At 38.2% G+C, this 16,086-nt stretch overlaps 1 protein-coding gene across 3 annotated transcripts; it reads right to left on the bottom strand.

Annotated features, from left to right (window-relative positions):
• Positions 1-400: 400 nt before the first annotated feature.
• LOC125225802 (venom protease-like) lies at positions 401-10,955 on the bottom strand. Of its 3 annotated transcripts, XM_048129654.1 has the most exons (12): positions 10,717-10,955; positions 7,842-7,915; positions 7,131-7,307; positions 4,916-5,037; positions 4,147-4,292; positions 3,837-3,922; positions 3,485-3,583; positions 3,086-3,249; positions 2,681-2,816; positions 2,019-2,157; positions 1,574-1,719; positions 401-1,182 (listed from the first exon to the last, which is right to left on the bottom strand). In XM_048129654.1, the coding sequence occupies exons 1-12, from the start codon at positions 10,850-10,852 to the stop codon at positions 1,027-1,029; spliced, it is 1,581 nt and encodes a 526-aa protein (XP_047985611.1). In that variant the 5' UTR covers positions 10,853-10,955; the 3' UTR covers positions 401-1,026. The 3 variants fall into 3 exon arrangements, with proteins under 3 accessions (XP_047985611.1, XP_047985612.1, XP_047985614.1); XM_048129655.1 differs by lacking the exons at positions 7,131-7,307; positions 7,842-7,915; positions 10,717-10,955 and adding an exon at positions 6,907-7,032; XM_048129657.1 differs by lacking the exons at positions 7,131-7,307; positions 7,842-7,915; positions 10,717-10,955 and adding an exon at positions 6,742-6,845.
• Positions 10,956-16,086: the final 5,131 nt, after the last annotated feature.

A 16,086-nucleotide genomic window follows, 5' to 3' on the forward strand; every position in this document is an offset into this window, starting at 1 on the left:
GCTTGAAGCATAAATACCCTTCTCTGATAGAAATTCACACATATTTAATATTACAACTGTTTTAAGAGGAAACTATGCCCAAAATAGCTCTTCATTTATTTACTTTCATTAATGGTGCAAAGTACGCCACACGAGAAAGTATATTTCAATAAAAATGGTAGAAATGTGTACAACCGAAAGTATTTTCTTAGCTTAGAACTAGAACAATTATGATTTTAGAAATATTTTAAGGTATCAATTTTATTCGTTTATATTAAGACTGATGTTTGAGCTGTGTAATTATGATAAATATTGCTTAATTGTAGAGTGAAGATTTCAATGCATTAGTAATAGTTTGTTATACAAATATTGATATTGTTAAGCCTTATTTTAATAGGGTATTTTAAATAAAACAAATGTATTTAAATTATCTAAAATTATTTATTATCTAAATTACATTACAAATTTGGCACGATTTCCACAAATTAAATGCTTTAAGGTCACTTGACCCGGCCAGAAAGCGTAATAATATCAATTTATTAAGAAAGGCAAGATTTCGGTTGTCTTTCTCAAAACAATTGATAAACCCAATAACCAAATGGAAATCTGCAAAAGCAAATGAGTAGGCGGTCAAACACGCAAGAACCTAACCTTAGAGTTGTGAAGATTAAAAACTAGAAGCTCGTTACAGATAGCGCCATTGCGCACACGCAGATATGCAAGTATCGGAAAATTTAAAAGAGATTTAAATATTCCCAGTACAATTTTATTGTAGGAATAGAAAGATTTAATCCCGTCGCTTACAATACTATTAGAATACTCCGAGATTTTCCTTAATTCACATTTCGAAAATACGGAACTATCGACTTCCAACGGCCAATCAGAAATACATAATAACGTGTCAAATAGTCCAATTGCTTTCTTTTGTCTTGAGTTTTAAACATTGTAACACACGTAACAAAATTGTGTCAACCTCTGACGTCACCGTCAATTGGAATACCCACGTTGGATTACTACGTTACTAATGGCGATTGACGTGCCATGTGTCTACTTGGAGTTCTTCTGTATCCACGGCAGGAAGGCGGTGACCCGCGTGTAGACGCCGGGGTAGTGGCCCTTGCCGCACCCGATGCCCCACGAGACCACGCCGACTTGCACCCAGCGCCCGCCCTCGTTCACCATCAGGGGGCCACCGCTGTCACCCTGTGCACAAAACGAGGTTTTAATTTTGACTGGCAAAGACGTCATCTGACGCTATGTTAAACTCACAGAGAGTACACACTCACAGACATAAGTGCAAGCCTTTGAAAAGTTAAAACGTTTGGAACTCGATGAAAAGCGTAATGAGCATGATAGGCAGTTATTTACTTAGTTACTGCGGTCATCAACTACAATTTTGTCGGGCTACGTGAGCCACCCGAGCCAAGAGTTGTTGTTCTAAATAAATCATTGTCCAGTGTCCAGAACAGTTTTCAAGTATAAATTGAGTTTCCAACTAGTTTTTCGGGCCGATTTTTATTAATTAATTCGGAAATATCTTTCAACTAAATTAGGTCTTGCTCCCATTAAATCCCGGTTTTAAAAAAGTACTTACACTGCAAGAGTCCATACTAGCTTTCCCGGCGCAAAGCATGTGGTCGACAATGCCTCCTGGAGCGGCAGCTCCGTACTTCAGCCTGCACTCCTGGTTGGTCCAGATTGGGATAGAAACCTCTTGAAGAACGGAGGGTTGAGGGCCAGCTGTGAAAAAAATATTTCAGATTCACAAAAAAGAAAGAAAGTAAGTTAAAAGAAAGAAGAGATGTACAGGAAAGGTGAAGAAAAAGACGCAACGCTCACGCCTCCATAAAGAACACTAGTGGAAAGTTTCATTTTTATATCTCCTATTATATTTTCATTTGGTGCAGAAAGTAGTTGGACCAAACTTATGAAGATGGTCGAAGCAGAAAGTAGTCGCAGGAGACGTAGATTCATTAGTACTACACAGAAAATAAATACTTAAATTACCATATGTAAGAGTCAGTAGGTGTTTAGTTTACCTTCTCGCAAACTGCCCCATCCAATAACCGTTGCTATTTGACCCGAGTAAGCCCGGCTGCCCGATGGAAGGCAGATAGGCTTGCTGTTCCTTGTGAATGGCACTGGCTGATCCAAAGTCAGGATGGCGACGTCGTTGTACTAAAATAAAAAGAATGTGAAGTATTCCAGATTTTCCGGATTCGAGATCGAGATAATCAGCGTGACTTTTTATCTTACATACATACATACAATCACGCCTGTATCTCATAAAGGGGTAGGCAGAGTACATGAAACTACTAAAGCTTCAGGGCCACTCTTGGCAAATAAGGGGCTAAAAGAAAACGAAACTGTGGCATTGCAGTGACAGGTTGCCAGCCTCTCGTCTACACCACAATTTAACCCATATCCCATAGTCGCGCGCCTTCTACGACACCCACGGGAAGAAAGGGGGTGGTGAAATTCTTAACCCGTCACCACACAGGCAGGCAGGCTTTTTATCTTACCTACTGTAAATCAGTTTTATCTTTATTTTATTTTTTCCTGAATTACATCACTCTTCTGCGCTTCAGCTCTCCGGCTAATCGATAAATAGAAAATAGTTGTTCAGTGTAATAGGCACAAAGTACAAGGTCCTTACACCTAGCCGTTTGAGCGGGTTTTGTCTCTTATCTCGTAGCCTTACCAAAGTGCGCATGTCGAAACCTCGGTGTCGCACAACTCGCTTGATCTTCCTCTCGATGTGCTGAGTCTCGGCGTTGGTGTGGATGTTGTGATCGGCTATCCTCGCCGTCAGCCGTGCCACGTCCCATGAGGTCATGCTGGAAACAAAAGCTTTACATTCATATTTTTCGAATGGACGTGGTGAGAATAGGAATCTAAAGAATATACATACATACATACATACATACATACAATCACGCCTGTTTCCCAGAGGGGTAAAGGGTAGGGGGGGTAGAGGGGCTAAAGAATATACATTACGTAGTTAATTGACATAGACTGCCGGGAAGGACTGTCGTATCATAGTCTGGCGCAAATTCCTTCCGCCAGATTCCTTCGTATGACTAACAAACATTAGTAAGGTACATACTGGGCCACACAGTGAGCCGCCGACAGGACGTGTCTGTCATCGATCAGGGAGCCGCCACAGAACTGCCGACCGCCGTTGAACAGAGCCACGATCCACGGCCACTCGTTCAAGTCGGCGCTGTGACCGCCAACAATGCGTTCCTCGTCCAAGAAGGCTTCGTAAGTCTGAAAACAACAATGGACTACGTAAGTACTTCAAGATTGGTGCTTTAAGATCGATTAATGAGTGCAGGGGGGACAACTTCAGGCCAGTAAATAAATTACATCAACAGAATTCAGGGACGTTTTTACAAAACTCTAGTTTAGCTCATAGAGCTCCGGAAATTATAAAATAAGATGCAGAAATTAGTCTCCGGGGACTTGGTGTTTTTTCCATCGCTCTTTATTCCACAGTTCTTACCCGATATCCGTTTTTCATGCCACAAGAGCCGTCAGCAGCAGGCGCTGTTGTAGGATTCGTGGGTCTGGTGGGCTGAGTGGGGAACGCTGGAGGCCACGACTGAAAACAAAACAGAATTTGCAAATAGAATTGAGTCAAATTAGCCAATGAACTGCTAAACAAAAACCTTCACTTCAGTACTTATGAACCATACCAAATTACCAATCCATTTATTAGACCTCCCATATTCCTCCCTCCCAGGCGGATTCAGCCTGTGATTGTAAAACTCTCAGAAAATTACTAACTTAAATTGAGCTATGATGATTAATAGAAATGTACTGCATATCGGTAATTCATGATTGTTTATGTTTACCTGTTTAGTCGTAGACGGGGTTGAAGTAGGCGGTCTTGTTGCCCAGGTAGTTTGTGTTGGGGGTCGGGTGGTTCCTCCTCCGGCCACTTAAAAAATACATTCAAAATTTAAACTTTAGCGATGTAAAAGTCCGTCAAAGAACAACATTTCTAGTCACTTGGTTGTCGAGATTATGTGAACAATTAACGCCACAGAACGATAATCTCAGGTTCAGGTAGAGGCTTTAGATTATAGCCTCACATTTTCACTTTGAGTACGCACATTAGCCAACAATAGAACTTGGAAACAAGTTATTGATGAGATGATTTACCCAGTGAAGGAGGGTGGGTAGGCGCAGTGTGGTCTGGCGGGTGAGTCGGCAGCGGCGGGATGGTTGGCGGCCACTGCGCGGGGATCTGGCGCACGTTGCCTCCGAACTGCCATTGCGGAGAGAAGTACGCCAGGCGTTCGGGGAACCTTTAAATGTAAGTTTTGTTATATATTGTATGCTTATACACTTTGTACTTATGGGTCATGTGTCATGTTCCAAATAATTGTCTGTGGTAATAATAACTTTCTTGATGAAGGTGAAGAAATGTATACCTATACAAATACATATTTATAATCTCAACTTCACTACTATCAATTAGTAGTAGTTCAATCCTCATACACTGGAATTTAACGTCAACAACTAACGAGCTGTGTTTTCAGAAAGATGAGATGACGTTCCCAAAACATTCCAAAGGCAATGCAGAAGAACACTTTCATAGAATAAATAAGAGCTTGGTAAATATAGACAAACCAATTTTCATGATTATTTGTAGCTTATCTGCATTCATATCTTTATAGTTACTCGAATTATAACTTTGGCATGTACTCTGCTTTATTGTATTGATCATTTCAAGTGCAAATGCTTGCTTGGTAGTTTAGTAACAGCTTAGAAGCAGAACTATAACTGATCTGCTACAGAAGCATACTTAATGCGGTATATTTAGCAGCAGTACTTACCTACGCTTGATATAAGCGAGTCAGACTCGAGCAGGTACCTAACCTCCTTATAGCTGAAGCAAGTGAGTATTTATTATAGCGCTATTACTTACGCTTGATAAGCCAGTGGAGGTCCCTGCGCTGGCACAGCCAGAGGAAACATGCCCAGTCGCTGCACATCTGGTTCCTGCTGTGGCGGCGTGCCTACCGGCTCCGTACAGCAAACGCCGAACACCTGTGACGAGAAATTAGATTAGATATTCTGCATGATTCACAGTGAAGACGTTGAAGGTTGCATGAGTACGTTTCCGCAACTCGACTGGCACCTATTTTTCAGATATTTAATGGCTGTGGTGCTTAGATACTCCAGACGAGTAAGATATTGACGCAATATGAACGCCCTCCTTATTCAGGAGACTAAATAGTCACTAAAACAAGTAAATCTAGCGTATTTCAAAAATATGTGTATCTGCTTAAATAGATCGTGTAATCAAAATATGTTTTAAGCCATTCAATTTAAAGAAACCTAAAGATACTAAATATAATACAAGTCTTGATAGTTTAGAAGCGCTTATTTATCGAGGCATCGCGTCGCGCATTATCATCAATCTTGGTAAGTTTTGCTATACCCATATTTATTCGAGAAACTAGTAGTTACACACGATTAATGTAATTGATTGTTATTTTATACTATACCTAAAAGTAAAAGAAAACCGGACCGAAGATTACTATCACGGTTTCCATACAATGGCAAGCGTATTAATTTACACACAATTTATAGAAGAATTATCATACCAAGCGAAACTTTTTTAGTCCTACTCAAATTACGACTACTGCTGTCGAAATAAATATATTCGAAAGATTTTATCCAAGAAACATTAAGGTCGGTGCCCCATATGTATCCATAATTGATTACCTACTTATCCATACTCTGCGTGTTATCCCTGTAGGTCAACAGTATTTTAACGACAACATAATTACTAGAAATGTCCCTGTACATTACGATTATGGCCGTTCCAGGCCAGACTTTATTGACATACCACTTTAAAGCCTTCGGCCCATAAACCTTCCCTGTGCTCATTACCTACACGAACAAACATACAATTAGTACCCCCAAAGAGACTTCTAAATTTATATCTTGCCCTGTAATATTTAATAGTATTGTTTTATATTTTCAAAATAATTGACACAAATAGCCAAAATCGACTATAGGCATACCTTGGTGATTTTTGACTAGTGTTGTAGGTATCACAGTCCCACACTAACGCTTTGTAGATGGACCTTAACATGCAACTTAGTCAATCTTAATATCGTCACTACTTTGAAAAAAGCTTGTATTTTCTTCTGTCAATGAAAAGAAAATTGTAGTAAGTATGTATGGAATGCATATAGACTTTTTTGTTTTTTTTATACTACGTCGGTGGCAAACAAGTATACGGCCCGCCTGATGTAAAGCGGTCACCGTAACCTATGGACGCCTGCAACTCAAACAGTGTCACATGCGCGTTGCCACCCCATTAGAAACTTGTACATTCCCTTTTGCTGTGTTAAGTACACAGCAAAAAGGAGTGTACAAGTTCCAAGGAGGGTTCGGGTTGCCGACGACTCAAAGGACAATAAACGGAACAAGTTAGTTCCGTAAGTCCTCCCGTCATCAGCACACCGCACCCTCGTTGAGCTCTGGCAACCTTACTCACCGACAGGAACACAACACTATGAGTAGGGTCTAGTGCTATTTGGCTACGGTCTTCTGTAAGGCGGAGGTACTACCCCAGTTGGGCTCTGCTCTAAATTCGAACGAGACGATATCCGCTGTGCTGTGCCCTACCACACAAAGCGGAATATCATTCGCTATTTACTGCGTTTTAACTTTGAGGAGAAGCATGAGATACGAGGTTTTTTTCAAAGTAGTGACGATATTTCTAGTTCCCAGACTAACCTCCATGTTGTCAGCGCTGATGTAACTGCCCATGACCCAGCCTTTGGAGCCCGACAAGTCTGCCACCTTCAGCAGCGGGTAGCAGTCATGGAAATTCTTGCATGTGCCCTGTCTGCCTAGCGTCGTCTCCCTTAGTGAATCGTATTATGTAGTTTCCAAACTAACCTCCATGTTGTCAGCGCTGATGTAACTGCAGGTGTCGTAGTGGCCCATGACCCAGCCATTGGAGCCCGACAAGTCGGCCACCTTCAGCAGCGGGTAGCAGTCATGGAAATTCTTGCATGTGCCATGTCTGCCTAGCGTCGTCTCCCAGTCCAACCCAAACGCTTCTTTAGATTGCACCTTAATATGCAATTTAGTGAATCGTATTATGTAATTTCCAAACTAACCTCCATGTTGTCAGCGCTGATGTAACTGCAGGTGTCGTAGTGGCCCATGATCCAGCCATTGGAGCCCGACAAGTCGGCCACCTTCAGCAGCGGGTAGCAGTCGTGGAAACTCTTGCACGTGCCCTGTTTGCCCAGCGTTGTCTCGCAGTCCAGCCCGAACGCTCCTTCGGGTTGCACCTTCACACACAAGTTAGTGAATTAACTTCTAATATAACAATGGTACGTAGTTAAAATATGGATAATTGCATCGAACACAAATACAACCTTATTTCTATAGTAACATAATTATGTGTGTTATACTTAATTACTTAGTTCATTTTGCTACATTGATTGCTGTCTGTACGAGATTGTTTTCATGTCTGGCCGGGTATCCCATTTCATGCAAATTATGGATAGTTTGTGTTTTAAAACATTATGAAAGATCCAAAATAAGTTAGATACCTACATTGGGCGTCTCCTCTAAAACAATTAAAGCTAGACTATACCTGAACTTTACATGTGTTACATTTGAAATAAATTGATTTAAATTGTGTCTAATTCTAATTATTAAAAAGGACAACATGTTTTTGACATTATAAAACTAGATCAGGATGCCAATTCAAAGTCGTCATAGCGTCATTGTTGGTAGCAAAAAGTTGAACTAAAATAGGGATCAAAACAACTAACTAAAGGTCAAAATGACGATTTTTATTTGATGACTCTGTATCTTACCTGTCTCAGCAAAATTAGTTGTTTTCCACTTCGAGTGTCATTTGAGAGGTCGCGTTTCACACGACTCACGGGCGCTGAAAAAAATCTTTTATTACAGGACTTAAATAATAAATATGTCGTTCAGTCACCAGCATAAATAAGTGATGATTTCTGTAAGTACCTTCATACCTTGTCACTTTAACGTCGCGTCGTGCTTGAAATGTCATACGAAATTGTCAAACGATTAAAAGCGACAAGGTACAAAAACCATCACTTATTTTATCCCGGTGACTGTAACTATTAGTTTCTTTCTTTCTTTCTAAATTAAGTTCGGATATTTCGTGACATATTAATCATATTATATTTAATTTTACACCTGTGCGTAGGAATTCTAAAGTGCTTTCGAAACTTTGGAGACAAATTTGAGACTTTACTCCATTAAGTCCCGTTCTCGATTTAAATTATGTGTAATTGTGGTATCATATAAGTTTAAACCAAACTTGCTATTAAAGCGAAGTTACCGAAAATCATTTTCTGATGCAATAACCTGTTTAATGTTTATCCGCTGTCGGAAACACCCGTTCGATCCTTAAATTAAGGTTTTTGAAAACGGTCGTGGGCGGTGACGGTAATCTGCAAGTTATTTCGTATCGCCTAACGGTTTACTTTTATTGAAATATTTACGTACCAACGCTGGAGTCATGCCATTCAAACTGCGCCCACATTATGTGAGTAGCATGTTTAATACAGTTTCTACAACGTGGTTGTGGTTACACTCTTTGGCTATAGGATTTACCGCCACGTGATGTCCTTCGCGGTAGAAATTTTAGAAACCATTGTTTGTGGTTATTTGTCACCTAAAAAAATGGGTATCTTGACGATCGACTCGGTGGTCTATCTTAAATGTCACTTCGTGTGGCCTTGAGCATGTTTTTAAATTACGATCTCGTTACACTAGGTGCACGCAACATGCGGCTTAAGTTCTAGGTAATTAAACCTTATTTCCTATGACTCGACGACGAGAATAAAGTACCCCTAAAGGCCAACTCAAAAATCCATGTTACTCTAAAATGTTATTTAAAGTCGTGATGTTAGGGACTATTTTAACGTCACGCGTACTTGCGCGTATCCCTAGAACCGGCTGATCCGAACGGTCAACGGACACCTTGAACTTGAATAAATTGGAGCATCGGAACTTATTCTCTATCCTGTATTCAGGGTTCCTTGAACAATTAACCGACAAAAAATGGCTGATGACAAGGCATTCAATTTTAATAATTTTCATATGAATGGTTCTTGGGCGTCAAATACCACCCACAGTACTGTTATTATCAGGTGTCATCTACAGTTGACAATTCGCCATTCAGGTCCGCAGTAAAGCGTGAAATTCGACAAAAATTTTCAATTAGAATTTACTAACGTGCTCAGTGACTTTAAAGCACTCGATCATGCCTGTTCAGTCATTACTGTCATTAGCCTACTTTTTATCAGAATTATTCTTCTTCAAGAAACTTCAAGAATTTGTGTCGAATGCTCAAAATGTCACAGTTTTGCCGAGTATCTCGCTTTACACTAGTTAATTAATACAAGTTAATGTAGGGAATGCAGTAAATTCAACATTGTTTTTATTTAGCTTTTGGTTGTCAACTAGCCGGTTGACATTGTTATACCTAGGCAAGAGATAAATAGGTACAATTGTTCTTAGGTTTCCGGGTTCAGCGGCCTAATGCAATGAAATGTCAGGAGCATAAGTGTTCGGATCTGTCTGATCTAATTAATGAACCTGGGGTGAGGCAAAAAGTCTTAGCTTCTCAGAACGGATGGTGAGGAGTCTTCGATTGATGTGGGCGGGACATTTGCATTGAATCGATCTTTAGACATCATCCAAAAAATCTTGGACATGCCCACAGGTTGATGACCAGGGCCCCTTGGCAAGGTACGATTTATACATGTATTGGAATATAAATCGACTATGACTAAATGTCAAATTGTTCGACGACGGTGTTACTTTTTTGTAACTATGTTCTTGGTGCCTTTGTTAAAAGCCGGTCCACAAAAGATGTAGGTACCGAAGAACTGTTACTCACTTTTGGTGGTTTGAATATGTTAATTGGGAATCTAATAGATTTGTTCACACGTATTCTATTTAAAAATTAACATAAGTTATAATACAATGACATGTTGTGTCATGTAATATAGTTATAAAATGTTATAAGTTTCTTTAGGACATATAGGTAAGGTGTAGGTAATTGGCCTTTAGCTCTATTTTTGTGAAATGAATTGATGTTTTGTAATTCATTATGTACTCGTATTTTATTTTTATAATAAATATATATTGCGCAAAATTTAATTTTCTTAAAAACCCACGTGTTATGATTCGAATAAGTGTATTAGTTTTCGCTGCGCCCGGACATCTCAGTTGCAAATTTTAACTTTCTCTAGCCTCAAAACCTCATACTGGCGTGTCTTGCATTGTTTTGAGTTCGCGCCATACAGCGCTTTAACCATGGCCTTTCTTCACGCGACTAACGTAAACAAACATTAACTACTGTTAATATCATGCAAATTTCTTGAATGAGAATCACCGTTCATTCACTCAATGAATGGTTTGGAATTGGCTTAAATTATTGTAGGTAGGTATTTTAATTGTAGGGTACAATCATCATCAATTAAGATAGTTGCAGCCTAAGTGACTACGAGTAAATATTTATATCGCAACATAATTCTTATTTTTCTGGTTAGAATGATGTGGTGTTTTGCCACTTGGCCCGCATTAAGTATTTACTTATTTAATGTTGACTGTTCTTCGGTAATTTATTCATTCTGTACTCAAAATTCTAAAATATAACCAGCATACCTTAAGATGTTATTAACACTTAATTGTAATATCGCTTACCGTTTAAAACTACCGCATCGTCAGTGTAAAAAGCGCCGTCCTTTTCAGAAAATCCATTAAAACCATCGGAGACACTTTCGCAGATCAAGCCAAGCAAGGCGAAGCAAAGAGCCGCTAATCTATTTCTCAGCAGCATCTTGGCACAACTTGTACGGGAACCATGCACTGAAGAATCGTTCAGTTGTATCGATTTGGGACGCGCGCGAAGACCGTACGGCCCACGAGGTGGCTCTTTGCAAAATGCTTGGGCCCGTTGCCTCCGCGCCTTTATAATATTTTTGCACGACGCTCCACATATAAAAAGTTGAAAAGATAACAGAGCTTTTCCTCCTTTTGTGTTGGCTGACATTTGCGGCGCGGACAATGATATCGAAGCTTTGTAAATTATGACAACCATTAGGTTCGGTGCACTTAAGATGGATTACGCCTTTCAGGATATGATGATTCGTGATATGGCGGCACTGACGCAGGAGTGCCGTTACATTTTAATAGGTACGACGTGAAAAACAAATAATAAAGTAAACTCTACCATATACATTATATATTATTTCACTAGCTTTTAAAATACAGTCATAATTTATAATTATATTTTTTGAAATACTTAGAATAATTACTTAATTTGTTTTTTTTTTCAAGCCAATATTTTAGTTTTGGAAAACTTATTCCGAGCATGCTAAAATCGTTCTATGCGTGTACTTTATCCGACTTTGCGCAATCTCAGAGAGAGTAAAAAATTCTGAATATTCTATTGTTTGTCACTAGATAGATTTTAAATAAATTTTCTTAAATTTTTACCGACTTGGGTTATCAATAATTCATATCAATATTAACACGAGAGGTTAAACAACATCCTTACGCAAGTAATTTATATGTACTATCAGCAGCAAGTGCATGGATAAATTATGAATGAATTCATTGATAAATTCACCATGCACTTTTGCAGCTGATAGTACCTACATAATTTCTTCGCAAAAAAACAGTCGAGTTTATTATGCTGACTATACCGATTTATTTTTGGAATGTTCTCACGGTATCGCATCTCCTTTACTTTAAGCAGTCAATGAACTTCGAAAGGATTTATTTTGCAATTAGCTTGTGGAGAGCTAAATTAAATGATATTATTTTGAAGATTTTATGTAAGGGGCAAGAGCTTGAAAAGATAAGGATCTTTTATGTTCTAATTGTTGGATGTAAAATAAAATTATTTGTACTTACAGTGCGGTGTAAGAATTGAACGGGGAAATTAGAACTGGACATACAATTCTTGACAAAATTGAATGTCACAATTCCGTAGCCAAAATCACAACTGGAACCCTAAATGTCCGTATCTCACGCTGTTCCTCAAAGTTAAAACGCAGTAAGTCTATGTTCCATATGTACTTACTTTTTCATTAGTTTTTTTTAAAGACCTCCGTTTGTTGTATTTAGGACCTCGATTTCACCAAAAACGACTGGACTGATGAACTAATCAGCTAGGGTTTTGTCCTATTATAACCCTGACATGAATCCAGAAAAAGATATGGAACATTCAGCCACAGACCACAGCCAAACCCATCGCATTTTTGTAGTAGGCAAGTAATTCTTCTGATTATTACTCGCGGAAAGTGCAGTGGAACTACTGAAGAAAACTACCTAAACAGATTACAGTGGTGTATTACATGTTATAGATATAAATATCTAGTCGAAATACACTTGGTTTTGTTCATCAAGAGAGTGATTCATAAAAATGTCCTGTAATTACATATACTTAACCGTTTATCGTTCGCTCTACATAACAAGCTTTAGGTGCTTGCAGCTCACAAAGTGTACACAATTTAAACTCAACGGATTTTTTAAATATCACTTACTAAGACTAATAGCTTTTTGAAAGATGAAAAAAATATCATTCTGTGTTGAATATGGGTTAACGACGGTTATTTATTATACTGAGCCCGAATCGTATCGTGTACAAAGTTGTACAGTCACCTGCAGTAATATGTCCGTCTATTGTCCTTTAGAGTCGTCGGCAACCCGAACCCTCCTTGGAACTTGTACACTCCTTTTTGCTGTGTACTTAACACATCAAAAGAGAATGTACAAGTTTCTAATGGGGTGGCAACGCGCATGTGATACTGTTTGAGTTGCATGCGTTCATAGGTTACGGTGACCGCTTTTCATCAGGCGGACCGTATGCTTGTTTGCCACCGACGTAGTATAAAAAAAAAATATGTTACTCTTCAAAGGCCGCAAAAGTATGTTACGCCCATTTATGGCCCTACAAATAGATCATTCCATGAAATAGTCTACCGTTGTCCCGTACAAACGCGATTTTTCTGAAAATTGGCTGGTGTTAGATCTTTATCTCAGTCATTATGCAGAATTATGTGCAGAAAAAATGATCGCCTGCTTTGAAACATTCGGAACACACGAAATATAATGCGTTTGTACGGGACAGCCCATGGAATGCTCCAAATAAGATCGTCATATTTTATACTGCATATATCTTATGTAACGTATTTTTGCAGGTGACTGTAGTGACTGTACAATTGTACATGTCCAATTGTACATGATATCCCATCTTGATATAAATGAACATGTAATTTGAAAAGTTTTTTGCGAAGGTACTGACTAAATATAATTGATGATTCATCTTAACTGCAAGTCGAGAGATAAATAAACATTAAACAGTCGCGTAAGAATGTATAAAGGGCGCCAGCCTTTCAAATTTCAATGTTGACGAACTTTCGACAAATTTGTTTTATTTTTATTTATTTACGAGGCCTGCGAAAGGATCAGTTATGAATTTATGATATGTACAGGTAATCATTCAAAGAAAGAGCAAATTTTTTTTTCTGCACTCACTGATCATGACTATCGTGAGTAACAACGTATTTTGAATTTCGAAGCCTTATTTGTTTGCTTTATGTTGTTTGTATGATTCTTTAAAAACGATTGAATAAGTTAACATGAAGATAACGAATAGTTAAGTTACGAAGGTAACGAATGAATGAATTCGTATGGAATTAAAAATGATCTACCTACCTAATACTACTCTAATTCTACATAAAATATTTTAGAGCTAAAGGCTACGTTGATAACAGTTAAATCTTAACTCTCCTTGTTTCAGCATAAAAGGAAAGCAATTGACCGAATTTTCAAGTATTATAGGTAAATTGTTTTGTTTGTCTAGGTCGTAAAAAAGTCGATCGGAATGCCGATACCAAACACTGCGACGTGAGCGGAACGAGCTCGGCGATTATGAGCCCACTATTGACTTATTTATTGCTTCTTCAAGGTTGTGGCACTTGGACACTAAAAAATGTTGCCAGCATGGCCAAAACAGCGGTGTTAGTAACATAACGTATACACGTTTGAGCCAAGCGTGCAGTTTATGCGACCAACCGCGCGCGTGATGCGACCGTATAAACCTTTTGTTGTAACTTGTAACGTTCTTATTTTCAGTCTGAATTATATGAATTGTGTTATCCTTACTTGTGAAATCTTTGGAGCCCACTTAGATTTAAGCGTACAACATTAGCGTCATTAATCTTTACATCCCGTTATGTCAATCCCGTCAATCAACGGGCCGAATATAATATTACTCGTTCATGACAACATGACAAACTCGCAGCTCGATCGGGGTAATCAAAATGTGCTTGTATGCGTAATAAAATAACAGTAATAACTGTTCTGAGAAGGCTGGAGGAGGATGTAAAAATGTAATAATTTTATATTCAAATATAAGTCATGAAAACGACGTCTACAGCTCAAAGAGCCACTAAATATTAGCAGTGATTGTTATTTCGTAGGTACTAAAATGTTATACAGGGTGTAAACCTAATACGGGCGAACCTCTTAACAGTGGTGAGTATAGGGCATAAAAAATTGAATTAGATAACTTTTACTTAAAATTGAAATATTTTTTTTATCCATACAAAATAATTCGGCCCGCAACGTAATGCAAACACACTCGCGTTAAACGCTCGTTGACAGTTGTCATTGATTGTCATCGCAACAACGTTTACAGTACATTGCTGATGGGAAATTTTTCAAAAATTAATTATGGGGTGAAAATTAAGAGTAACTCTAAAACACCTCTTAATTAATGATAACAATATTGAATTATATGCCTGGTTTCATTTATCGCCCTTATTAGGTTTACGCGCTGTATATTATGTTCGAATTGTTTGAGTTTCTGTGTCAAAATTTATTCGTTTCAGAAATATCATGTAACTTTGGATAGTTATGGTTTTGTTTAAATAGACACTAGACAGTTTAAAAAATATTATGTTTGTTAAATACGCCTATATACTTTTTCACGTAACAACATACAGAACAAAGAAACTTTGCTTTTAGTTTTCTGTAAGGTATTAAGATTTTCATTTCAATAGTGGTTCAGTTTCAGTTTGGATTCCTAAACAATAGTATAAATTGAACAAAACTGTGGGAGATGTCCAATACGGACATGAAAGGTTAAAAAGATACCTGCCTTTTTGGACCATAACTGTTGTATCTGTTTTTAATACGTTACCTTTTGGGGACGCTGTCCAGGTCCACTTTCACCATACAATGAACGTCATTTTCAGTGACGTTTACACTAGGGAGTAACGTATAAATGGTCGCCAGACCGATACTCATATGTTTCATATTATGTCCTATCATTTCTACCGCCTTGCATCAACATTGATCAAATTTGATCATTATCGAAGCAATTTCATGGTGAATGGTGATGGTTATCATATGCCATCGGTTAATGAGCAATTGAGCATCCGATTCCATTCGACCTGCGGGGAAAGGTCAGTCAGCAACCGTATACTTAATAAGGTACTCGTTTTAGAAACGAAATCATGGATTGGTTCAAAACAGTTTTAGTTTTATCAAGCTTGCCCAATGTACTTTTCTCCGGTTGGCATCCACTAGTAAGTAGGTATATTGCATTTATTTAATTGAAAAATCTTACTTCAGTAATGCAAGAGGCAGAAGACTTATACATATTTTAATGCCTTGGTGCTAGCCTAACCTAGTTTCCATGTTATTAGTATCCACTTATGGCACTTATATCCATACTATAATTCAGAGCACATGATCGGCCCAAGTGGAGAAGAATGGATGACCATGACGCACGTTCAGATAGATCAGATTGTCAGCCCAAATTGATATTTTAATATCAAATTATGTTTTTGTTGAGGACATGTACGAGAGTACTGATACGAATGCGAGTACAAACCACATTATAGATAATAATTTTTAAGAAAAAAAAAACCGCCTTCCTTTGGGGTTTTGGTGATAAACACTTTCAAATGTTGGATTATGTTATCAATTCGTCTGTATATTTTTTAATGTTTGTTATTCGATATCTCCGTCATTTCTGAACCAATTTTAAAATTTGGA

This window comes from Leguminivora glycinivorella, chromosome 4, assembly GCF_023078275.1.
Source record: "Leguminivora glycinivorella isolate SPB_JAAS2020 chromosome 4, LegGlyc_1.1, whole genome shotgun sequence".
In the NCBI taxonomy this organism is placed as follows: Eukaryota; Metazoa; Arthropoda; class Insecta; order Lepidoptera; family Tortricidae; genus Leguminivora; species Leguminivora glycinivorella.